The sequence below is a fragment of the Plecotus auritus genome (assembly GCF_963455305.1).
Source record: "Plecotus auritus genome assembly, chromosome: 5".
In the NCBI taxonomy this organism is placed as follows: domain Eukaryota; kingdom Metazoa; phylum Chordata; class Mammalia; order Chiroptera; family Vespertilionidae; genus Plecotus; species Plecotus auritus.
In genome coordinates, this window is record NC_137776.1 from 9,917,458 (window position 1) to 9,943,649 (window position 26,192).

The 26,192-nt window shown below is 42.8% G+C and overlaps 1 protein-coding gene across 1 annotated transcript in view; it reads left to right on the forward strand.

Annotated features, from left to right (window-relative positions):
* Positions 1-26,192, forward strand: part of LOC308248554 (aldehyde oxidase 4-like) — a gene marked incomplete at both ends in the record, with an annotated part of 76,749 nt that overhangs the window by 23,991 nt on the left and 26,566 nt on the right. Inside the window, 15 exons of the mRNA XM_080668670.1 lie at positions 1,140-1,223; positions 1,786-1,866; positions 2,949-3,093; positions 3,327-3,419; positions 6,062-6,213; positions 7,637-7,730; positions 8,694-8,803; positions 10,530-10,714; positions 12,057-12,219; positions 16,750-16,842; positions 18,194-18,363; positions 18,678-18,792; positions 19,318-19,440; positions 21,750-21,846; positions 24,632-24,756. Coding sequence (XP_080524796.1) covers positions 1,140-1,223; positions 1,786-1,866; positions 2,949-3,093; positions 3,327-3,419; positions 6,062-6,213; positions 7,637-7,730; positions 8,694-8,803; positions 10,530-10,714; positions 12,057-12,219; positions 16,750-16,842; positions 18,194-18,363; positions 18,678-18,792; positions 19,318-19,440; positions 21,750-21,846; positions 24,632-24,756 — 1,830 coding nt within the window. The remainder of the gene's footprint in view (positions 1-1,139; positions 1,224-1,785; positions 1,867-2,948; positions 3,094-3,326; positions 3,420-6,061; positions 6,214-7,636; positions 7,731-8,693; positions 8,804-10,529; positions 10,715-12,056; positions 12,220-16,749; positions 16,843-18,193; positions 18,364-18,677; positions 18,793-19,317; positions 19,441-21,749; positions 21,847-24,631; positions 24,757-26,192) is intronic.

Genomic DNA, 26,192 nt, shown 5'->3' on the forward strand with positions numbered 1-26,192 from the left:
TAGTTTATTTTAAATCCTGAGTAAAATACTATTTAAATATGAATTGCCAATATTCCACCATTTTTGACCCATGAAAACAACAACTTCATGATTCAACCCAATACTATGGAATTATTTTCCGGGAGGTGAAATCTATATAATGATAGGTATTGTTGTCTCACTCACTCTGGGTCCCCACATTCAGACATTTACAGTTAGTTCCTTTATTGTGCATAGCGTTGTCACAAAATCCAAATCCCTTCTCAACTCTGCAGGAAATGACTTCCCTCGAGACTTGAGTAAAAATATAAGCCACCACTTTCACTCTTCCTAGTGTCAAAAACTGTGCATACCTACCATATATTTAATCTAACAAACCTCTTTGGAACGTGTTTTATTTTCCTAATTTAACAAACTCAACCCAGCTAGTATGTGCTAAAGCAGGAGCTAGAACCCAGGTCTCCTTGTCTCCATGTATGAAGTCACACTAGTGGCCTGTAACGGCCATAGACGTAGGCCCTGTCTGTACATGACAAGGGCAGACAGGAATGAAATGATCCACCTGCGAGTTGCAGTCCCTGACCAGTGGACTCCGGCCCAAAACACTCCTTTGGTTCTGCACGAAAGGTCCTGAAAATTAAGGTCAAATGGTCTGGGACTTAAATTATCCAAATAATCAGAATAGCTATGCTAACATGCAAATAAACTTGGGTTTTCAGTTTCTTTAGATATGTATGTAGCAGGTCTTCAAGGCAGTCTGCCTTCCCACACCTTCATTAAAGATCCACGCTGTCTGACCCTTACACGGAAAAAGAGCCGTTTGTTTTGTTTTGTTTTAAGTTACCACCTTACAACTACACTCCATTTACCTCGCTTTTAGTGGGAAACCTTAACTGCTGACCAAGCATTCCTCTAACTCTCTTCATCCTCCCCCGAGACTCGAGAGAGACCATTAACAAGACCCTACCATGAGCGTGGTGCATGTTCCTGCCATTTCTCTAGCTGTTCAGTGATTGAACACCTTGTTCCCCACCCCAGCCCATTACCGAGTCCTTGAGACAAGGACACACTGTATGACCTCCTCCTGTGGGGCCTGGTACTCAGGTTAGAATTTAAAGTATCAACCAATGATTTTGTTTTAAACTGCATTCCTTCCGAAGGCATCAACTGTCTGTCAGATGAAAGGATCGGGAAAATGTTGCATGGATCAAGAAGAAAGGTCTTTTGAGAATGGACAGGAAAAAGTAAGTATTGATGTTCTGCTGCAGTTGGGTTTGACTGGAAAAATACCCATGTAGATCCAAATGTATTCACATTTTCTACTCTTTTCAGTAAATTCAGGGCATAAACAGTCTTCAAAAGTCCCCCAAATGGGCAGGCCCCTGACTTTCGTGAGGCCAGTCACCACAAAAGGCTGTCCTCCGTCAGAAGCATTGCAACTTTCTGTGCTAATCTGGGTTTACACACCCCCTCACCCCCAATCAGGCGACGTAAGCAGTGGTGCCTCTTTATGCTCATGGCAAATAGGTATCTGCAAATACCACTCAAGACCCAGCACAGAAGCTTAAAACCCAATTCCTGACACCCAAAGAGCCAGCCCGGAGCTCAGTAAAGCTGCCAGGGGCTCAGTCACGGTCCTCTGAAGGTGGGGAGAATCCTACTGGGGACACCCTGGGCTCTGGCACCCAGCTTTTGTGTCTGAGGTGTCAGGGGTCAGGCCCTAACTCTGAAGTCCCACAGTTAGAGACTCCTGTGCATCTCCCAGTAACTCTGAAGTTCCACTTGTATTTATTTTGTTTTGTCGAGATATGTACCAAACTGTATAATGAAGACGAATTCCAGCCCTTGGATCCATCCCAGGAACCTATATTCCCTCCTGAACTGATAGTAAGACACTTTACTTTTGTTATTTCATAACCTAATGTGGTATAAGCCTTCTGTATTATCCGGTAATTTGTGGCATTACCGAGCTTTAGACATTAGAAGTTGGAATTGTGCCCACTATAATAACCCCTTCTCAGGAACTTGTTCAGCTCCATTGTAAATAATTTGAAGCAGATAGTTTAGACGGAGGCATGGGGCTGCCAGGACCTCAGAGGTGTTTTGGTCCCACCCCCTCCATTGAAGGGTCTGAGCTCAGAGCTGGTAGGTTATGTACCCAATGTCACACAGCTACTCTGTGAGATACGTTTAAGGCATTTTGTACAACTGGTAAAGTAAGATTCAAATGATACTTATTATGATGGAATTAAATTATTCTTACAATTAACCTCTGTGATTTCACCTCAGGTGGGAGAGAGAGAGAGATAATATAAACAGTGCGATAGGCCCGTCATTCTATTCCGTGACTATACCCTGGAGAGAGTATGAGATGAGGGATATGATTCTACTGGCTTCTCAGAGTCTCAGTCCCTGCACACCCTTCAGAGTGTGAGAACTTGGATACGCCTAGTATTTTGTGACTATATGCATACATGTTGATGTAGATACACATGTGTATAAATACAGAGTTATAAAAACATCCACATATACTATACCTGTTGGATGATTTAAGGGATTTTTTCAAGGGTAACTTTGCCTATAAGCTATTTTTATCCTAAAAAAAAACACCTAATCCCAAAGATGAGGCCCCTCTGAGTCACTCTTGGGACAGAAGCCAGGCCCTTTAGATACTCACCATACCATGCGGCCTCCTCTTCACACACTTACTTCGAAACAACATCTGCTCTACTCTATATGTAGGCATTGACGGGCAGACACCTATTCTGATGTTTAATGCAATGGTGCCCACACAAAACTTACAAATCTAGTCTCAAACAAAGCCACCCTTTCCTGTTCCCTAGAAGTTAGGTCTCATCAGAAAACTAAAATGGCCAGCGGGCCGTTTGGACACCCAGAGCAGTGTATATCCTCACGGCATGCCGCCCAGCAGCCTCACCTGAACTTCTGTGGGCTTTGCTTCTCTGCAGAGGATGGCGGAAGATCCAAGTAAGAGAAGGCTGATGTTTCAAGGGGAAAGGACCACCTGGATGACCGCTGTGGCCCTCAATGACCTCCTGGAGCTGAAAGCCAATTACCCCAAGGCCCCCCTTGTCATGGGGAACACCACAGTGGGTGGGTGTTTTAAAGTATGTTCTTGAGGTAACCCAAACACCCGTGTCTCTTTAAACTCCTCATAAATGCAGTTCATCTTTACTAATGGATGCCTCTGCTTTTAGAATGCTTTGTTGCTTTCTTTTGCAAATGTCATTTTTGCCACCATTTTCCCTCTTGATTATCTGTAAGCAACATCTAGTAGCACCCATTGACTTCCTTGCCTGATTGCTTTAAATGCTTTTCTCCTTAAGGCCCCGGCATTAAATTCAAAGATGAATTCCATCCAGTTTTCATATCTCCATTTGGGCTTCCAGAACTGTATTTTGTGGACAGCACAGACAATGGTATGCACCTTCTTTTTCAAATAAGATGTAATGATTGGCGGTTGGTGGACTGTTCATTATATACAATGGGCTGATTTGAGCACTTCATAGAATATCTGACCTCATTTATTCATTCAGAAATGTTTATTGAGCATCTACTCTGTGTTTCTGTGAGCTTTTTCAAACTAACCCACTCCACTCAGCTGTGTCACTGAGGACTGCATTGTCATAGGAGCCGTAATGGCGGGAAGATGCCACGTAGTTCAGCCAGGTATGGGAAGACTGACTGAATAAGAAGACTTAAGACATTGGCTGGCCGGTAGGAAAGCATCTTGCTAGACATTCTTATTTTCTTTTTTTTCCTCACACAAGGATATGTTTTTATTTTATTTGTTAAATATTTTTATATGTTTTTATTGATTTCAGAGAGAGAAAGGGAGAGGGAGATATAGAAACATCAGTGAGACAGGATCATTAATTAGCTGCCTCCTGCATGCCCCCTACTGGAGATCGAGCCTGCAACCCGAGCATGCGAATCAAACCTTGATCTCCTGGTTCATAGATTGACACTCAACATCTGAGCCACACTGCCGGGCTGTTTTTATTTATTTTTGAGAGAGAGAGAGAGAGAGAAACACATGCCCGGACAGGGGATCTAACCCAAAACTCAGCTATGTGCCCTGACCAGGATTCGAACCCACAACCTGTTGTTGTACGGGATAATGCTCTAACCAACTGAGCCCACTAGACATTACTTTCTGATTCACAAATTTGTTTAAGGCTCATCTACACCCACACATATTCACACACACACATACACACACACAATCTGGACTACAAAATTTGAACGTTTAGCTGTGAACAATAACCTTATTTATTTTACATTCTTTTCACAATTTAACAAGTGCTTTCATATCTCGTTTCTCTTTATCCTCACAACAACCCTGGGGGGTATACATAGCAGGTAACCTTGGCATCTCTGTTCTCCTAAAGGATTTGTAGAGTTAAAGGGCTGAAGTAACTTCCCAACTTCGCACAGCTATCACTTGGTTAAGTCAGGACTAAATCCCATCTCTTCTTACTCTTAGTCAAGTACTCCTTCTACATGCTGCACCAAATAAGGCTGTCTGAGAAACATATCCCACCATCCATTACGGAAACTCAGCATCTGAATGGAGAACACGTTATAGGAGCTAAAAATGCTACGTAAAATAGGGTTCTCCCCAGTGAGTAAACAGCAATCAAATGAAAAATTGACTGCTTCCCTTCTGACCTGCTAATATGAAGTCAGTCTGTCCATTAATTCTTTTCACCTTTTACACTCCCAGGAAGAGGTGGATCAGGGGGGAACCAGGCTGGTAGAGGAGAGGGTGGGAAGGAAAGTTGTGGAAGTACTTTGTGAGGGGGGAGGTGCAAGGGTTGGGGAGGTAGAGCCTGCAGAATTGAAACCAATGTTTCTCAGTCTCTTTATTGCTGCCTCTCAAAGGGGCAATAAAAATTTTTTCTCTAATCATCCCTCCATGAAATCTAAAACCACAGAGAGACAATGTATCTTTTTATGTACAGTACTAGAGGCCTGGTGCATGAAATTCGTGCACGAGGGGGGGTGTCCCTCAGCCCGGCCTATATCCTCTCCAATCTGGGACCCCTCGGGGGATGTCTGACTGCCGGTTTAGGCCCGATTGGGCCTAAACTGGCAGTCGGACATCCCTCTCGCAATTTGGGACTGCTGGCTCCTAACTGCTCACCTGCTTGCCTGCCTGATCGCCCCTAACCACTCTGTCTGCCAGCCTCCTTGCCCCCAACTGCCCCCTTCCTGCTGGCCTTCTCGCCCCCAACTGCCCCCCTTGCCAGCCTGATTGCCCCCAATTGCCCCCCCTGCTAGCCTGCTCACCCCCAACTGCCCCCCCTGTCTGCCTGATTACCCCCCAACTGCCCTCCCCTCCTGGCCTGATCACTCCTAACCACCTCTGCTCCAGCCCCGCCACCATGGCTTTTTCCGGAAGGATGTCTGGAAGGTCTCCCGGAAGGTCTCCCGGTCTAATTAGCATATTACCCTTTTATTAGTATAGATGTCTACCAGAGCTTTATACATAAAAAGAAAAAGGTTTTTCACCCCCTTGGGTGCAGTATTGCCCCCTTAAGAACACCTAAACCAGATGGCATCACTACTCAAAGCATGCCCTGTGAGTTCACCTGCATGAAACCAGCCCGAGGCACAGATGGGTGTCTATTCTCGTTCTGATAAGGGAACAGTAGGAAGCAAAGGATCTGGAAGGAAGACAAGTGGGCAACGCGAACGTGCAGGTCAATTCCCACTTGGGCTTACTGAGCTTTTAAAAATCTTATGAAGTCTTGGCTGCAAATTTTATATTTGATCAATACATTCCGGAAAACACTAAATTGGAAATAAACTAATAAATTTCAAATATCTGTGATGGACATATATTAGCGTATATGGCATATATGACTGTATTCATGACTGAGAAAAAGAATTTGGTACCCAATATTTGGGAATAATGCAGATTGCCAGAAATAATCTTGATCTTCGGTTTATGTCATTCTAAGTCAACGTGAAAAGAGAAGATCTATTTGAACGGTGGCTTCCATGCAGCCCAGGTATCTCTTTACTTTAAGGTTTCCTGCCAGTGGTTTACTTTCAGGGGTGACCATCGGTGCGGGCTACAGCCTCGCCCAGCTGAAGGATGCCTTACGTTTTATTGTTTCGGAGCATCCAAAGGAGAAGACTGAGACCTTCCGTGCCCTCCTGACGCATCTGAGGACACTTGCCGGAGTCCAGATCCGGAGTATGGCGGTACGTTCTCCAGTATCATAGGAAATAAGCCATAGGTACAGACAGCCAAGCAGTTCTGTTCAGTTGAGCAAACATTACTCTGAAGAGGAAACCCAACCAGTCAGTGTTGAATAAATCTCTGCAACATGAGTGTGAGTGTGTGTGTGTGCGTGTGTGAGCATGTGTGTGTGTGTGCCCACAGTGAGAAGGGTCACATTGTGTGCATGTGTGTGCCCACAGTGAGAAGCGGCATATTATATAACAAGATTATGCTCCTGGAATCTGAAGGTGCCCAAATTCTAATCTCGGCCTGTCACCTGTGAGTGGCATGATCCTGGAGAAACCACTTTAAGCCACTGTTTCTCCATTGTAAAAATTAAGCACAGCCGGCGTGGCTCAGTGGTTGAGTGCCAACCTATGAACCAGGAGGTCACAGTTCAGTTCCTGGTCAGAGCACATGCCCAGATTTCGGGCTTGATCCCCAGTAGGAGGCATGCAGAAGGCAGCTGATCAATGATTCTTTTTCATCATTGATGTTTCTATCTCTCTCTCTCTGTCCCTTCCTCTCTGAAATTAAAAATAAAAACTAAGGTTCAACCCAATGGACTGTCTCTATAATCCTGCCTGGTTCTAACAGTCTGTGAAAGGTGTCTTATCCAAGGTTTAGTAAACAAGAGCCTGCCTTTCTGAAATACTCTTTTATGGATGGTTCTCCTCATAGAGCTTTGCAATGAGGTCAGTTTCCAAACATGGGTATCCCAAATGTCAATTCTTGGACATCCCCCAGTTATCTAGCTTACAAGGTTTCCTTGTTATCTAAGATTTAAGAGAAAATTGGTTCAAATCACTACCCATTTCACACATGGTGAGTAGTTCAGTGGGGCTGGGAGGGGGGCACATTTTTCCTAGTTGTCTCTGGCTCCATTTCTGTTGATTCTCAAAATCCGCCATATGTTTTCACCATAGGCATCTTCTATTTCTTTTTCTGGACCATGTTTTCCTCTCATCATCTTGCCTCCTCAGCTCCCTTCAGATGTCCTCATTACTGATGGTTTGGGCGAGAGGGAAGAACTCTATTGCACAGCAGCACCGCACACATTTAGAAAATGAGTCCATTTCCCGGTTCTTTAGTTTCCTCCACCTTCCCCTGTGTTACAGAACGCTCACTCTAGGCTCAGTTCCCAAAGAGAGCTGTCTCCTCGTAACACATGGGAAAGGAATATTTTCTCAGGCAATGAGTTTGAATGGAGTCAGGGGTGGGAATCTTGCCCCGTATGTTGCCCGAATCTACTTCACTGTCCCAAAGCTCTGCCAGATCTTTCTATGAAGCAAAGAAGAAAATTAAAAGCTAACACAAGATCCCTGCATGCATAATGGCTTATCTGTTAAATAGCTAAGTGTAACTAAAAAAATAATAATAATAATGTCACCTTTATTTATTTAGACTTTAGGAGGACATGTGGTGAGCAGGCCGAATTTTTCTGACCTAAATCCAATTTTAGCAGCAGGAAATGCTACCATCAATCTGATATCTAAAGGTAAGAGACCAACATTTAAGCATTCTGTTTTATAATTATCACTGTCAGGTAGCTCCTTCCATGAACTATGACGTGGGAACCCAAGCATATCCAACTTTGACTTACCAAATACATATAGGTGATAGCTACATTCCCTCAAACATAAGGATGAAGCTGAGATCAATTATCCTGTTCTCTAGATATTCTATATCTCATAGATAAGTTACTGCACCAGATAATTTTTCTTAGCTGTTTGGTCACATTCATGCACAGTCCAAAAGCAGATATCAAAAAATGTCTGAGGTACATCTCAAGTTTTATGGCATATTCAATTTCAGAGTTTCATGACGGTGGAATTTTTCTTCTAGGACTTTTCATTTTAAATGAAATCAACTTTGTGGGGCACATGACTCATTACTTCTCTCTTTATTCACAACCAGTTTAATCCTTGCCAAGGGAAAAGATTGTACTTAAGGAAATAAAAGCAATGCATATTATTCATAGAACTATTGTTGTAACCCTTTCTTTGATTAAAATCACATTTAAAAAATATGGTGGATCAAATAAGAAAGCAGGGCAAACTGCTTAAAGAAAAGAAGCTATATCTGAGGCACCCCACCTTGCCACTAGTCCCACCTCGAGCACTTTGGACAGGTCATCTAACCTCTCCAGACCTCGGGACCTCAGGTTTCCCATACATGAAATACATTCTACCCATTTCCCACTTGTGAAACCGGGTTGTTTCCATATAGTCTTTTCAGCTTATCTGGTGCAACCCTTTCATTCCGACGATGAGGAGCCAGAAGCTCCAAAGGTTCTGTGACTTGCCTAAGGTGACACAGTATGGAACCTGGAGCTAGAACCCACATCGTCTGGTCCCCAGCCTGCACACTCTCTCTTTTCACCCGATACATCACCTCTGCCCCTGGCTGGATATTCTCCAATTGGACACATATATTCTAATCAAGGTCATTTCTCTTATAGAAGGAGAACGGCAGATTCCTTTAGACGGCCATTTCCTTGAGAGATTGCCTGAAGCGGACCTTAAGTCGGAAGAGATTGTGTTATCTGTTTATATTCCCCACTCTACACGGGTAAGGACTCCTGACCCGCTGCCCACCCAGAGGCACCCTGCTCACCCTGAACCCTGTGCAGGAGCCACAGACAGACTCCCGGGGATGGTGCCATCTCCTTTTCCAACCAGCAGCTGCAGGGAGACGATTGGGCTCCACTCAGGAAGGGCCAGATTCTCAATGACCATTTCATTTGCTTTCTTATCAGGCCCATCTTGGGCTTTTGTGGACCTTAGGCATTTTTGCCTTTCTGGGTTTCTTTGTTCATAAAAAATAAAATAAAACCAATGATCATCCTATATAATAAAAGCATAATATGCTAATTAGACCAGATGACCTTCCAGACAACCTCCCGGATGAAGCTGGGGCTGCAAGGGAAGCCAGTGCTGGCTGCCGGGGGAAGGAAGGCCTACTCTTGCACGAATTTCGTGCATCAGGCCTCTAGTGTTATTACAAAGATGAATATAACCCAGTGTTATATATTCATTGCTATTGTATTCATTTTCTCTTTTGTTTTTTAAAGAAATTAAAAGAAAAACATTTCTGTGGGCCTTCTCTCTGCGAAAAGGAGTGCCTTTTGTGTGAGCAGCTGAATTTTTTTTGTTTCAGATAAGTACACATTTTAGCCAAGACTGAGGCAAACTATCACCAATATCACCTCCCATAAGTTCCTGGTGAACTGAAAGTTCATTATCATAAAGTACTTCCAAGTCAACCAACATTTTTTAACCAAATGCTTTAAATAAAATTTAAAGCCAGGCATGGGTCTACATCCAGGGAATACCACGCCGATGTATAAAACACAGTGTCCTGTCTTCCAAGATCTCTAAATCTCAGAGAAAGGACTTGAGATAGGAAACAGGAAATGAGTGGACAAAAAGCTGGAGGGGTTCCTGTGATGGGGAGAGCCCTCCCCTGGTGTTGTTTAAAAGGGAAGGAAAGCATAGGTCAGTGGAGAGAAGGGGCTGGTCATTCCAGGTGGGAGAACAGCATGAGGATGGGGGTTGGGGTGAATGGCAGCTGGAGGAACCCCATGAAATGAGACTGGATGGGAGCTGGAGCCCCATATCTATTGCTTCATCAAAGAGTTTGTGCATGTTCTAGCAGACAACCCCCTCAAAAGACTTTCAAGCAAGGTAAACTCTCTTTCATTAAGAGTTTACCTTGCTTGAAAGTCTTTTGAGGGGGTTGTCTGCTAGAACATGCACAAACTCTTTGATTAAGAGTTTACCTTGCTCTGAGAGACACTTCACCTCTTAATCCTCCCCCTCATCCCTTGAGGCACCATCTGATCAAACCCAACCTTCTCATTTTAAAGAAAATTAAGACCCAGTTTAAGTCATTTGCCCGAAACCAAGAGCGGTGATTTGGAGTTGAAAGTAGATTAGCATAGATTCTGAAGCCAGACGGCTTGGGTTTGAACCCCAGCTCTGCCACTTACTGTGTGACCTTGTGTAAGTTACTTAACCTCTCAGTTTTCTCATCAGTAAATTGGAAATGAGTACAGCTACTGTGAGGATTAAATATTAACATATGTAAAACACACTGGCCAGTGCTCACATACCGTCAGCACTAGAGTTAATAACAGTGAAAATTCCAGTCCATTCCCAGGGTCCTTTTTATTATTAATAATCACCCAAGTGCCTTGTTTGTCACACAGTAGAGACAAGCATGAACCTTTCTGAGTGTTTCTATTTATTTTTTCTTTATTGAGTAAGGTATTACATATGTGTCCTTATCCCGCCAGTGGCACTTTGTGTCGGGACTGCGGCTAGCCCAACGCCAGGAGAATGCCTTTGCCATTGTCAATGCCGGGATGAGTGTGAAGTTTGAAGATGGCACAGACACAATCAAGGACCTTAAAATATTCTATGGGCGTGTTGGCCCCACTGTAGTCTCTGCAAACCAAACCTGCAAGCAGCTCATCGGGAGGTAGGTCACAGCACATCTGGAACATAGAACCCAGGCCTTCCTATTTTAATATTTTAATGAAAATAGCAGTTAGAGATTTTTTTTCTGATTATAAAATATAGCTATATATTTGTTTTAAAAATTTAATTGCTGCAAAAAAAAAGGATAACAAATGAAAGTCACCCCAAACCAACATATTTCAAGGTACAGTAATTCTTTTATTGTCGTTTCTGTAATAAGATTACTGCACAAATTAATAAAAGTAGGTATAACCTTCAAATTTTCACTTTTACTTAACTTAGAAAGTAAGTAAACATTTCTAATATTGTGTCCTAAGATATCTAAAAATTTCTTTAAACCACATAAAGAAGATGAAATATTCCAAAAGGTTAAATGGCCTTTCTCTCATCACTCTCAATACAGAGAACAGATTGATGGTTGCACCTGGTGGGGTGGGGGGTGGGGGGAAGGAGGGCACAAATGGAAGAAGGGGGTAAAAAGTACAAACTTCCAGCTATAAAATGAATAATTCATGGGAATTTAGTGTATAGCATAGTGCCTATCCTATATATTAAAAGCCTAATATGCTAAGTGTCTGGTTGTCTGGTCATCCATTCAACCAATCAAAGCATAATATTCTAATGATATGCTAAGGCTGCTCAACTACTCTCTATGATGTGCACTGACCACCAGGAGGCAGACGCTCTGACTGGTAGGTTAGCTTGCTGCTGGGGTCTGGATGATTGGGACTGAGTGAGATGGGCCAGACATATCCTAGAGCCCTCTTGCAGTCCCCACCCAGCTGGCCAACCTCCCAAGTCCCTCTCTGGCCCCTATCGTGCACCCGTGTGGTCCCTCTGCCTGGCCTGCACCCTCTCGCAATCTGGGATCCCTCAGGGGAAGTCGGAGAGCTGGTTTCAGCCTGATCCCACAGGCCAGGACGAGGGACCCCAGGAATTCATGCACTGGGCCTCTAGTAGTTAATAATACTGTATTATGTATTTAAAAGTTGTTAAGAGAGTAGATCTTAAAAATTCCTGTCACACTCTGGCTGGGTGGCTTGGTTGGTTGAAGCGTCATCCCATACACCAAAAGGTTGTGGCTCAATTCCCGGACAGGGTACATACCTAAGTTATGGGTTTGATCCCCAGTCGGGGCACATTCAGGAGGCAAAGATTGATGTTTCTCCCTCACATTGATGTTTCTCTCACTGCATCAGATTCTACATGTAGCAGATGAAATATTTAAGGACATTTTGTGTTGACTTCAAAGATGGATACAGATTGCTCTCCATCTTCCCTTGTTCTATCAGTTTAGTGCATCTTTGCCTCTTCTGTGAAATATTTGCATTCTTTCCTACTAGGCAATGGGATGACCAAATGCTGAGCGATGCGTGCCGGTTGGTCCTGGATGAGATTTACATTCCGCCAGGAGCTAAGGGTGGCATGGTAGAATATAAGCGAACCCTCATCATCAGCTTACTCTTCAAATTCTACCTCAAAGTGAGGCGAGGACTGAATGAAATGGTAAATGACTTCTCTGAGTCTCTGGGTCCTTTGACATTCTGAGTGGGAGTCTGCACATGAAAGGGCTTTCCCTGCCTGGTTTTTTTTTTTGTTTTTTTTTTTTTTACTTTTTATTTATTTATTTATTTTTAAATAAATCTTTATTCAGATTATTACAATTATTTCTCCTTTTTCCCCCCATAGCTCCCCTCCACCCATTTCCCACCCCACCTTCTGCCCTTACCTCCCCCCCACTGTCCTCATCCATAGGTGTATGATTTTTGTCCATTCTCTTCATGAACCCCCCATACCCCTTTCCCCCTGAGAATTATCAGTCCACTCCCTTTCTATGCCCCTGATTCTATTATATTCACCAGATTATTCTGTTCCTCAGGTTTTTAATTCACTTGATTTTTAGGTTCGCTTGTTGATAGATATGTATTTGTTGTTCATAATTTTTCTCTTTACTTTTTTCTTCTTCCTCTTCTTTAAGAATACCTTTCAGCATTTCATATAATACTGGTTTGGTGGTGATGAACTCCTTCAGCTTTTTCTTATCTGTGAAGCTCTTTATCTGCCCTTCAATTCTGAATGATAGCTTTGCTGGGTAGAGTAATCTTGGTTGTAGGTTCTTGCTATTCATCACATTGAAAATTTCTTGCCACTCCCGTCTGGCCTGCATAGTTTCTGTTGAGAAGTCAGCTGACAGTCGTATGGGTGCTCCCTTGTAGGTAATTAACTGTTTTTCTCTTGCTGCTTTTAATATTCTCTCTTTGTCTTTTGCTCTTGGCATTTTAATTATGATGTGTCTTGGTGTGGTCCTCTTTGGATTCCTTTTGTTTGGGGTTCTGTGGGCTTCCTGGACTTGTAAGTCTATTTCTTTCACCAGGTGGGGGAAGTTTTCGGTCATTATTTCTTCAAATAGGTTTTCAGTATCTTTCTCTCTCTCTTCTTCTGGCACCCCCATAATTCTGATGTTGGTACACTTGAAGTTGTCCCAGAGTCTTCTTACATTATCTTCAACTTTTTGGATTTTTTTTTTTGCTTTTTGCTTTTTCGGTTGAGTGTTTTTTGCTTCTTTGTATTTCAATTCTTTGACTTGATTCTTGTGTTCCTCTATTCTGTTTCTGGGTCTCTGTATAATATTTTTTATTTCAGTCAGTGTATGTTTAATTTCTAGTTGGTCCTTTTTCATATCTTCGAGGGTCTCGTTATATTTATCGGCCTTTTCTAGGATATTCTTAAAAAGTCTTATAACCGTGGTTTTGAATTCTATATCCAGTCGTTTGTTTTCCTCCATTTCTTTTGTTTCTGATCTGATTCTTTGAGCCCGCATTTTCACTGATTCCCTGAGTTGGTAAGGTAGATATTTGTGCTAGGTTTCCAATATGGCCCAGTGGGTCTGCTTCCCCAGTTAACCTGAGGTGGACACTCTTGGTGTACCCTTTTGTGGACTGTGTGTACAGCCTTGTTGTAATTAAGTCTTTATTGTTGTTGGTATCACTGGGAAGAAGTGACCTCCGGGCCAGTTGGCTGTAAGGATCAGCTGTGTCTATGCTGGGAGAAGTTCGGTGCTGGAGACAGCCTTATAGGATTAGACTTGCCAAATTGTAATAGCCTCTGTGCTCAGCTTGGATGGGGTGGAGTCTCAGTCTTGGCTTCCTGTCAGCCTTGCCCTTGCACGCATGTGCGCTTTCAGTCCTCCGCCTTCCCCAGCTCGAGTCTCCGCCTGAGAGTCCAGACTCCCCCCACAAGAGCGTGGGTCCCCAGGGGCTCTCCTGGAACTGGGGTTCACTGCAGTCAGAACTGGGGTTCAGTGCCGTCAGGAGCCTCTGACTCCCTTCCACTAGGGAAAGCCTGTGGCAACCTCCGCAGCCTTTGTGCGCACTGGCGCACACGCGCGTGCGCACTTTCAGTCCTCCACCTTCCCCGGCTCCCGAGTCTCCGCCCGAGAGTCCAGACTCCCCCCACAAGAGCGTGGGTCCCCAGGGGCTCGCCTGGAACTGGGGTTCACTGCAGTCAGAACTGGGGCTCAGTGCAGTCAGGATCCTCTGACTCCCTTCCACTAGGGAAAGCCTGTGGCAACCTCCGCAGCCTTAGTGCACACTGGCCCGTGTGCGCCTTCAGACTTCTGCCTTTCCCAGCTCGAGTCTCCGCCCGAGAGTCCAGACTCCCCCCGTAAGAGCGTGGGTCCCCAGGGGTTCGCCCGGAACTGGGGTTCAGTGCAGTCAGAACTGGGGTTCAGTGCGGTCGGAGGCTTCCTTCCCCCTTCCGCCAGAGAAAGTCAGCCAGGCTCTCAGCCGCCCTTCCTCTCTGCACACACAAAGCCCCTTTGCCGTACCTCCAATTCTCTGTGAGCTTTTCTCTCTCCTTCTAGTTGTAGAATTTTCACTCAGCCAGCTTTCCTGTGGTTCTGGATGGTGTCCGTTCTGTCTTTTAGTTGTAGTTTTGAAATTGTTGTGCGAGGCAGCAGTTTAGGTGTTTACCTATGCCGCCATCTTGGTTTCTCCCCCTGCCTGGTTTTGATATCCATCAAGGGTACTGAGTATGGGGCCCTCCTCGCCCTTCTTTGTTCCTCTCCTTCTGTTCTCCTTCACTATTGGGCTGAGAAGGGGATAATCTTGGTATTCTATTTGCCCTATAATTTGTATAACTAATACTAATATGCATGCAAGTTGACCTTCAGTCACAAAAAAACCTTCAGTAAGTAAATCATAACATCTTTCCTTATTTTAAGAAAAAAAAAATTAATAATCCAACTTTAATATTTAGAAAATGTGAATAAGCCAGAAAAGAGGAAAAAATCATTTGTAATCCTATCACCATAGATAACCACTATTAATATTTTGGTATGTATCCTCCTAAAACCTTCTTTATAGATGTGTATGTATATATGTCACATAGAACTGGTTGCTTATTTCAGTTTGTAATCTAAACTTCTCTCAATGTCATTAAATATTTTTCAGTGACATTATGACATAAGTTTGCATGTCATGTTTATGGAAAGATGTCACATCATTTGGTCTATTCCTTATTTTTAGACATTTAGATTGTTTCTAATTTTTTATTAACTATGTTTTTTCTTTTCTAGCCTAGTTTGAAATGACTTCCATAGCAGTTTCTCAAAATATGGCCCATAACTGTCCTCTTAATAACTCATGAACTGACTCAAAAATGGCAGATAAATTACTATACCCACATTTTTTTTATGCCTGAGAATTTTACTCTCTTAGTTCAGCTAGCCCTTTTTATTATTTTATTAACATTATTTATTATTAGTATTATAGTTCTATTATGTTTTATTATATATCCTATTATCCTATATAATAAAAGGGTAATATGCAAATTGACCCTAACAGCGGAACGACCAGAAAGACTGCTCGACCAGTCACTATGAGGCGCACTGACCACCTCTCGGTCCCTTTCCCTGGCCGGCCAGCAGGCTCTGATCACCCGATGACAAACGGGGAACTGGGGGTGGGTGGTGGGGGACGTGGGTGACGCCAGGCCAAGGCCTCCGCCAGTTGCCCCAAACACAAACGGCAACCTGCAGCATGGGCAGAGCTGGCAAGCGGGCAGGAACGGCCAATCTCTTTAGTACTCCCCCCGCCCCTCCTCACCCCCATCGGCAGGCTCCGATCAGCTGATGGCGAATGGGGAACTGGGAGTGTGTGGCAGTGAGGGAAGATTGCAGAGCAGGCCTAGGAACCGTACCGTACCCACGCATGAATTTTGTGCACCAGGCCTCTAGTGTGTTACATAATATCTTCAGTATATATCTAATATATTATTGCATATAACCTACTAAATATATATTTTATTTTATATCTATTACATATTATCATATAGTCTCTAAATATTACATGTTTTATTATGTTACATATTCTATCATTTTAGAAGAATTCAAAATGCAGAGAAGCAAAATTTTAAAAAATCAACTCTAATCCAGTAATCCTACAATTAACATATGAATACACACTTTTATATTTTTAAATTGAAAAAATGGGATCATGCTGTACACAATTTTTTTTCACTTAATTGTGTTACATGACCATTTTTCAGTGTCAATAAGTACACTTCTATGAAATTATTTTTAATGATTGTAGAATATTGTATCTTATAGATATACCATAATTTGTGTAGCCATGTCCTTGTTTTTGGGAGTTTAGTTTAATTCTAGTTTCTTCACTAGCACAAATAGTCTGTAATTGGACATCCTTGTAGATAACTCACAAGTCATCTTTGCCTAGTCCCTCAGTTGTTTCAGGAGGCTGGCTTGGATTTGAAAGCACAGATCCATTTAAAAGTATATACGTACTTCCACTCGTTCAAAAAGGAGACCTGGTCATGAAGGGAAATCTTCACTTCCTGGAAATAACATTCACATAAGTAGATGTAGTTATTCTTCAAATAACTGCTGACAGTCTAGGGAACTTGAAGCTCAGGGTTCTCCCCACAGAACTGGCATCTAATATCTGAAATATTTCTACATGTTTTTCCAAGCTAGTCACTCAGATTGTAAAATTAAATGTCAAATAATCTTATTTTTAGGATCCCCAGAAGTTTCCTGATATCCCAGAAAATTTCATGAGTGCTCTAGACAATTTCCCCATAGGAACACCCCAAGGACTTCAGATGTTCCAGGTTGGTGGGTAGGGTTTCTGTTTTCTAATAGGGTTATTCATTCAGATGTATGCATTACACATGTATTTCCCCCTTTTCAATAGCCATTTTTTGTGTTACATGTAAAGACAAAGTCTACTGAAACCAGCTGATGTGACCCATTGTCACCCACACACAACTTACTTTTATGTTTTTAGCTTTTATGTTTTGACTCAAGACTACACAAGGAATTTGATTTTGAATCTCTCTTCTTCACTATTTCCAGCTATCTTACTTAAAACTTCCTCCTTTTCTTGGCCACTGTTGGTCCTTTTTTTTAAAACATCACTCAACATTTACTGCTTCTAGAAAGTCCTCCCTGCTTAATTAGAGCCACCTTGAATCTCCCAGGAAACTGTTTTCCTTACACCAAGCATATCAAACTCAAAGGCTAACACGGGCCACATAAACAAGGTTTATAAGTTTATATGGGCCGCAAACAAACAAAAGCTTCAATTTTCATGGAAACGTAAGTTTATTTCGATAGAGACACACTGCATACAAAGGGCTGAAATAAATGAGTAATCGTTAACATAAAATAATAGAACATTTTAATAAAAATTAATATTTTTTCTTGAATATTAACTTACCAGACACTGAATAACTGCAAATTAATAAGCATAATGCAAATAAACCTATTTTTCTTGTTCTCTGAAAGCGAAATATTTCCTGTTGTGCACACCAAACAAGTCAGTCCAAGACTAATGACGTGGCAATCAGCTGCTAAAATATTCGCCGCTAGTATTAGTGGAGAGAAATGGTGCACCTGCATGTAAGGGAAATGAATGCAACACAATTATAGTAATCAGTCATTAGCAAACGTTGTAGTTCGTCATTAATAATTATGTATAACAGGATATTATAAAAATTAAGTTACAAAATTTTTATTAAAACATATCTTACATACTGTTATATTATCTGGGCCGCAAAAATATTCTTGTGGGCCACATGTGGCCTGCAGTTCACGAGTTTGACATGCTTGCCTTACACCATATTAGCTGTGTAAATTATTCTTTATTATTCTATGAAATTGATCACATTATTTTAATGTATGTGTTCTGATTCCTCAGCAAGGTTGTAGAATCCTTGAGGGCAGGAACAATGTCATCTTGTGTGTGGCGGGGGTGGGGGGGCGCGCGGAGATGGTTAGAGCCTGTAACCAAGAATATATCCCTTACCATAACACTCAATGGATATTAACTCTGACCCATAGCTAGAGATACCCAGTTGCCCGTAGTTTTTCTTGACTTGTAAGTAATCCAAATATAACAGACCCAATTTGCAGTGCATGAGAATGTCTGGCAATAAAATAACAGGCTTTTTTCATGAACAGTGTGTGAATCCTCACCAACCTCCTCAAGATCCAGTCGGCCACCCCATGATGCACCAGTCAGCCATTAAACATGCCACTGGGGAAGCCGTGTATGTTGATGACATGCCCCCCGTCGCCCAAGAACTCTTTCTGGCGGTAGTTACCAGCACCAGAGCGCATGCAAAGATCATGTAAGGAAATAAAAGCTGTCCTTATAAAAGTTACTGAAATGCACTTATAATTTTATACTTAAACTGAGAGCTTACTGTATATGTAAGTCAATTAAAAGTATTTCCTCTTCTGGATGGGAATCATTCATTTTTAAAGCATAGTTATGAAAAAGTGTATGGCCAGGAGTCAGAATACCAACGAAGAGAATTGCCCATGATGTAGTTATGAAGTCCATTGCACTTTTTCCCAGTGTTGGCGGAGTCATGTACTAGTATAGTGTACCCTGAACTTACCCTTGCAACTTTCATGTGTACTTTTACACGTTCTCTCCTAGAGCAATTGATGTTTCAGAAGCCCTGGCACTTCCCGGTGTTGTTGATGTGATAACAGCAGAGGATGTTCCGGGAGATAATAATCATAAGGGAGAGATTCTCTATGCACAGAACGAGGTGTGTGATTTGTATGTGGCTTAGGATTCAAATACTTTGTGGAAAATGCCATGTCACAAAGACTTTCAGAGAACCAAGGACTCCACCTCATTTTGAATTGGGGACTCCTTTGAGATTCTCATAAAAACCATAAGCACTCTCAAGGAAGATTTCTAAAAAAAAATTCATACAAGTCCCAGAAGCAATATCTAAAAATTCATACAAGTCCCAGAAGCATCGGCCATTAAGAGAACCAAGAGAACTTCAGGAATTTCAGGACGGCTGGATCCCCGTGCGTGATTTCGGAACAGTGGGGAATGCAGCTGAAGACGGTCCTAGGCCAGACATAATCAAGTTCTGCATCCAATTTTGAACCCCCTAAGTCCCACTCAAGCCACTGTTTTAAATGCGTTCTCATAGACAGGAAGGAACCTTTCTTGTGTTCACAAGAACCCAGGGGGTAAATGTAAGAACCTGGGAACAGTAAATCCTTTTTAGTGATTCTATGTTTCAACTAATTACATCCAACATGTGACTTTTCTGCAGGTTATTTGCGTGGGTCAGATCGTCTGTACCATGGCTGCTGATACCTATGCTCATGCGAAAGAGGCCGCTAAGAAAGTGAAGATCACTTATGAAGACATAGAACCTCAGATTATCACAATAGAGGTATTCGAGCTGCTTTGTATCTTTAAGAATGACGCAGCCGTGGGCAAACTATGGCCCGCGGGCTGGATCCGGCCCGTTCGGCTGTTCTATCAGGCCCCTGGAGCCAAAAGAGCCAAGGGTTCTCTTGCTCTCCCCTCCGCTCCTTTACTTTGAATTTATATTAGTTCACACAAACACTCCATCCATGCTTTTGTTCCGGCCCTCCGGTCCAGTTTAAGAACCCACTGTGGCCCTCGAGTCAAAAAGTTTGCCCACCCCTGGTAGGGTGATGTACTTTTGGCAGAATCCAACCCTTCCAGTCACAAACAGTATAACTTGGGCTTCATCTATGCTTTCTTCAGTGTCATCTCCAACCTGGGACATGATACTGAGAATTCTCCTGCCTGGAGCCCCGTTCCTTCCTGTGTCCATGACTCCTTGAGTGGCCTCTTGCCAATGCCTGCCCTGAGAATATAGACAAGCAACACCAGAGGAAGGTCCTTACAGCTTCACATACGAAACGAAACCCTGAGAAAGTGCAGAGCACTGACACTCAGAGCAGGTTACCACTGACTGAGTGACAGCTTGAGTCCTCTCAAACTCCGTGCCTACGTCCTCCTTTAAGCACAGGTTCTGGAGATAGAATACTCAGATTCAGATTCTGACTCTGCCATTTAACAGGCTGTGAAATGGAAGCTTTGACAAGTTCCTTAAATGCATCGTATCTCCGCTTCCTCATCTGTGAAATGGGAACTATGAAAGTTCCTACATCAAAAGATCATCATGAAGTTTAAATGAGAGAATCCAAATAAAGGGCTTTAAAAAAGCACCTGGGACATAGGGTGCTTTGAACACGTGTTAGCTGTGATTTTATTTTAGTTGTGGTTATTAATAAGGTCAAGAACATGTTCATGATGCTTATTTCCCTGGTGCCCAGCCAAGCACTACACCCATAGTAGGTACTCAATAAATGTGTGTGATGGAGAGATAGATGCGTAAGCAATATGAAACCCGGCAAGTAGGGTACAGTTTTCATCATCCTCTTTGATTCTCCCCTGTTTTTCCAAACAGATGCCAAGTTCAAGTATTTTCCAGTTATCTTTTAAATGCCTCTTAAATGTGCTCCTTTTTTCTATTTTCACTTACACCCCTTCCCACCCTCCAGCCCAGTCCTCAACACCTTATTGTCAGATTTACTACAATAACCATCTTATCTCAAAATATCTACCTACCATGTTAATTTTCTAAGCCACAAAGTTCACCAGGTCACTTTTCCTTACAAAAACAAAAACAAACAAACAAAAAAACCCCACAATGTCCCCTTCGATAAGGTTCTTAGTATAAAACTCAAGGTCTTTCATAGTCCCACCTCACTCCATCTTTCAAGCTCATCCAACTACTTATCTGTCTATCTGTTTATTTTTAGAGAGAAAGAGGAAGGGAGAGAGAGAGAAAACAAACAAAGAGACATTGGTTTGTTGTTGCGCTTATTTATGCATTCATTGGTTGATTCTTGTATGTGCCCTGAATGGGGATCGAGCCCGAAACCAACTCTCTAAACCAACTGAGCTACCTGGCCATGGCAGAACTGCTTCTTTTTTTAAGAAAATGTTTTTATTGATTTTAGAGAGAGAGGAAGGGAGAGAGAGAGAGAGAGAGAGAAACATCGATTAGTTGCCTTTTGCGCACTCCCTACTGGAGATTGAGCCCGCAACCCGGGCATGTGCTCTGACGGGGAATCAAACCGGTAACCTATCAGTGCACTGGACAACACTCAACCAACTGAGCCACACTGACCAGGACTCAGCTGCTTCTTGATAGAAAACTCCCCAGCCAATCTAGCCTTGTTCTCATTTTGGCCCCTCAGCTGGGTTTTAACCTCAATTGCTTTATGAGGTGCTCTTGACTTCAAATGATTTTCAATCTCTTCCCTGACTGTCCTAATCCTATCCAATTCAGCACCTGAGGTCACCTACACAGGCCATCCCTGAGCATCCCAGCCCCAGCAGGCTCCTCCTCTGGGCCTCTCTTTGATCTATTATCTGCCCCCTCATCACAAAGTTGGCCCCTAACACCAAACTGCCTATTGTCAGCAAACCAGAGGGTAGGATTGTGTTTTATATATCCTTGTTCCCCCCCAGCTCTTCCTCCCATCGCTGAACAGAACTAAGTATTCACCATGCCTGCGATCCATTGTAACCCAATTTCTGTGACTCTCCAAATTGCTCAGCTTGACTTGGGGTGTAAAGATCTGATAGAATTGGCTTATTAGAATGTAAAAACATAAATGAAAACAAGAATCTTATTTTTTGTTTCTTTGTCCCCTGCAGCAAGCCCTAGAGCACAATTCATTTCTTTCTGATGAGAAGAAAATTGAGCAAGGAAATGTAGAGCAAGCCTTTAAACATGTTGATCAAATCATTGAAGGTAAGTGGTCTTGGCCAGAAAAGTGAAGCTTCTGAAGACAAAGACTAAATCAGCCCATTGGCTTGAGAAATACTGAAATTCTAAGGCAGAGCTTCTCAACCCTAATGGGATACTTAAACTGCAATTTAAAATGCACAAATAAGGCCCAGCCAGTGTTGCTCAGTGGTTGAGCGTCGACCAGGAGGTTATGGTTCAATTTCCAGTCAGAGCACATGCCCCGGTTGTAGGCTCAATCCCCAGTGTGGTGTGTGCAGGAGGCAGCCCTTCAATGATTCTCTCATCATTGATGTTTCTATCCCTCTCTCCCTCTGCCTTCCTCTCTGAAATCAATAAAAATATATTCAAAATAAAATAAATAAAATGCACAAATAATTTTACAGTCTGATGAAATTTTACATATGCAGCAATCTGTGTAAATACTACCCACATCGAGATACAGAACATTTCCGGTGCCCCAGAAAGCTTCCTTGTGCCCCCCTCCTCCAGGTCTTTTCTAACTGTGGTCACTGTAGATGAGTTTACCTGTCTGGCACTTGATATAAACGGAAACTAGAGTGTAACTTTTTCTGTGTTTACTTCTTATCATCAGCGTTATGTATGGGAGATTCACCCGTGTTGTTGCATAGATCAGTAGTTCTTTTTCATTGTTTGGGGGCATTCTGTTGTATAGATACTCCACAATTTATGTTTCCATTCTACTGTTCATGGACAGTTCAGTTGGTTTCAACTTGGGATTATTATGAATGATGTTTCTAAACACACTATTGTGGTCCAAAAGGGGGTGCCATAACCAATGTAAACAAAAGTAACCTCACAGGGTGATCTGATCATAAATTCCTAACATGGTGAGTAGTTACACCCCAGGCATATAACTTCCTTAGTAAAAAGTGTTATCTTTGCCTTAAACAGCTTTATCCTTTGTTTCTGTGCATCCAGATAAACACAAGCTATGACAATACCATGCTAAGCATATTACATGTATTACATTATTTAATAATGACAAAAACCCTGAGAAATGAGTATTGTAAAACCTATTTTAAGCTCCTAAGTATTTACTGCTTATTATTTAATATTCAAGCAGAACAACTCTGAGAAGGAACATATATTGGTAGCTCCATTTTACAGATGAAGAAACTGAGACTTAGGAAAGTTAGGTAATTGACTGAGATCTCATATTCAGTTTATAATAGAATCAGGACTGGAGCCCAAGACTAGATGACCCAAAGGCCCTTGCTCTTAATCACAATAATATATTTCCTTTTCATTTTTATACTCACCCTAAGAGCAACGGAGTCACAAGGTGCTAGCTCTTTGTCACTTAGGATTTTAGCCATATGGGAGTTCAAAATTTTAGCACAAATGGAAAATTTGAAATATGAAGGGAATTTGGAATTTGGGCAGAAATGACTAAGAATTTCAGAGTATGCCAACATAGAGAAATGGTGTAGTTAGAGTGTGGATCCTAGAGTCAGATTGCCTGGGCTTGAATCCCAGCTCTGTTTTTTACCAGCTGTGTAGCCTTGGGCAGCTTCCTTAACTTTTCCATATCTCAGTTTCCTAATAATACCTGCCTCATAGGATTGGTATGATGATTAAATGAATTCATTATCTGTAATTTACTATGCCTGAGAACAATACTTAGCATAATGTAAAAATTATGTCGTTGTTTGAATTTAGATTAAAATCAGTATATGGTATGCTAAAATCAAGGGTTTGGGGGAGAGCTTTTTGGGAGGGCTCACATTCTATTGTCCCAAGAAATAATTTCAAGAAATTCTTTGACTCCTGGAAAAGCAATTCACTTATTTTAACTACACAGGAGTCTTTTGGCTAGTTTTAAAGTAAATTTTAAACTAGAGCCAAATGCCTCTCTTGGCACAGCCTACAAAAGGATAAGGATGTTTTAACCAAGCCAAAAATCTCAGATAAACCTGTAAGAACAGGCTGTAAAACTGATGGGAACAGGTCTGCCATTTTATTTATTTATTTACTAGAGGCCCCATGCACGAAATTCATTGCAAGGGGCTCCAAGGGGCTCCCTCACAGCAGCAGCCCCAGCTTCATCTGGAAGGATGTCCAGTCTAATTAGCACATTACACTTTTATTATTATAGATTTAGTTATTTATTTATTTTAAAATATATTTTTATTGATTTTGAGGAAGGGAGAGGGAGAGATAGAATCATCAATGATGAGAGAGACTCATTGATCAGCTGCCTCCTGCACACACCCCTACTGGAGATCAAGCCCGCGACCTGGGCATGTGCCCTTGATTGGAATCAAACCTGGGACCCTTCAGTCCACAGGCCGATGCTCTATCCACTGGGCCAAACCAGCTAGAGCCAGTTCTACCACTTTAAAACTTTGTGTCCCTTGGCAAGCTACTCTAATGTTACCTAATTGAGGTGTATATTATTATGACCCACACTTTACAGATAAAGAACTGAGGCTTTAACAACATGGCCAAACTCACTGAGCAAAGAGATGACAGGGACTGGATATGTGTTCAGGCTCATCTGTGCACTCAAGTCCAACACATCATGGATCTCACCACCCATGACTAGACAGATGAGGAAACCAAGCCCAAGAGAAGGGGACTGAATTACCCATGGTCACCCAGCTGGCTGGGCACAGTGAAGATCAATGAGGAAAAGTGGTTTAACCAAATGATATAAAGTCCAATTCTCCATAAGCCGAAGCAACTTGCCCTTTATAAACCAAACCCCACTGAGAGCCTCCAATGAGGGACTTTCAGGCAAACATTGTCCTGTGTTCATGCTTCACAGGTGAGATCCACGTGGAAGGACAGGAACATTTTTACATGGAAACACAAACTATCCTGGCTATCCCAAAAGAAGAAGATAAAGAAATGGTGTTACACATTGGAACACAGTTTCCCACCAATGTGCAGGTAACGGGATATTTTTTGAAATTGAGACTCCAGATGACTGTGGTGTGAGGCCCATACCACCAGGCATTCCTTTTTGGAGAAGTTTACGTTGTTCCCACTCCCCGCCTCAAACTCCCTGCACACTTGACACTGGCTAACGTCCGTAATGGAGGAAGTGGGCAAATATTTCCCTAAATGGGCAGACCTTTTAAAGAGATCAGAAATGTTTTCTCCCTTCCAAAATACAGGGCAAAGTTTCTTTTTCCCTTATGGCAAGTGATGGTGTAAAATTTAATCGTAGTAATTACATTTCCCTCTGTGGATCTATTGCATTGCTTCTCTATCTGAATTGGTAGTACATGTGCATTTAAATTTTCTTCGTGGTTGATGGGTGTTGGTTCTCTCTCTATACATGTTTTTGCATCTTCGTGTTGCACATATACATTGATCGCATTTCCAAGACATTTCCCCAGCACTGTAGCGTGTGAATTCCAGTCCTGCTCTAGTGGCTGAGTTATAAAGCATTGCTACCCGCCCCCACCCCCACCCCCAAGCAAGCAAAGAAAATCCCCTGACATTCCCTTCTGAAATGAAGAGTTGTAGGTCCTAGAACAGTGCTAGGCACAGGGGAATCTATATATATAAAGAGCCAGGGGCCATCACATCTGAAACAACCAAACGGATGACTGAACAGGCTGAGTGAGGCGACAAAGCTGGCAGGGGAGTTAGTGAGGGACAACCAAATGACTGAGCAGCAGGCTGTGTGGGGCGACCAGGCTGGCAGGGGGGGCCGTGAGGGGTGACCAAGCCAGCAGAAGGGGCAGTTGGGAGAGACCAGGCCAGCAGGGGGGCAGTAAGAGGCAATCAGGTCAGCAGGCAGAGGCAGTTAGGGGTGATCAGGCTGGTAGGGAGGCCAGTTAGGGGCGATCAGGCAGGCAGGCAAGTGAGCAGTTAGGAGCCAACAGTCCTGGATTGTGAGAGAGATGTCCCAGATTGTAGAGGGTGCAGGCTGGGCTGAGGGGACACCCCCCCCCCCATGCATGAATTTAATGCACCGGGCCTCTAGTACTTAAATAAGGACACTGAGAGGAATAATTACAAGCATCCCTGAAGGAAAAAGCTGGGGGATTCCTGGTAGAGCACAGTGAGTTGGTATCTTGAGGTCTTAAAGGGGTGGGTAGGCTCAATGGGAGAAGGAGGCTACCAAACGCCATTTGAGGCGAAATGAGGGCAGTTGGGGGTGAAATCAGGCTGGCAGGGCGATCAGACCGAGCTGGGGTGTGCTACAGCATCCAGAAGCGCACATGTGGGACTGGGCAGAGGAGTGTGGAGATAATGTGCTTTGCCCCTAAGCAGCTACATGACCTCCTATAAGTCACTGGGCATATCTTTTTCTGTAAATTGAGGAAGGTGACAAAGATGACCTCTGAGGTCTCTTTTCATAGACAGTATGTGTC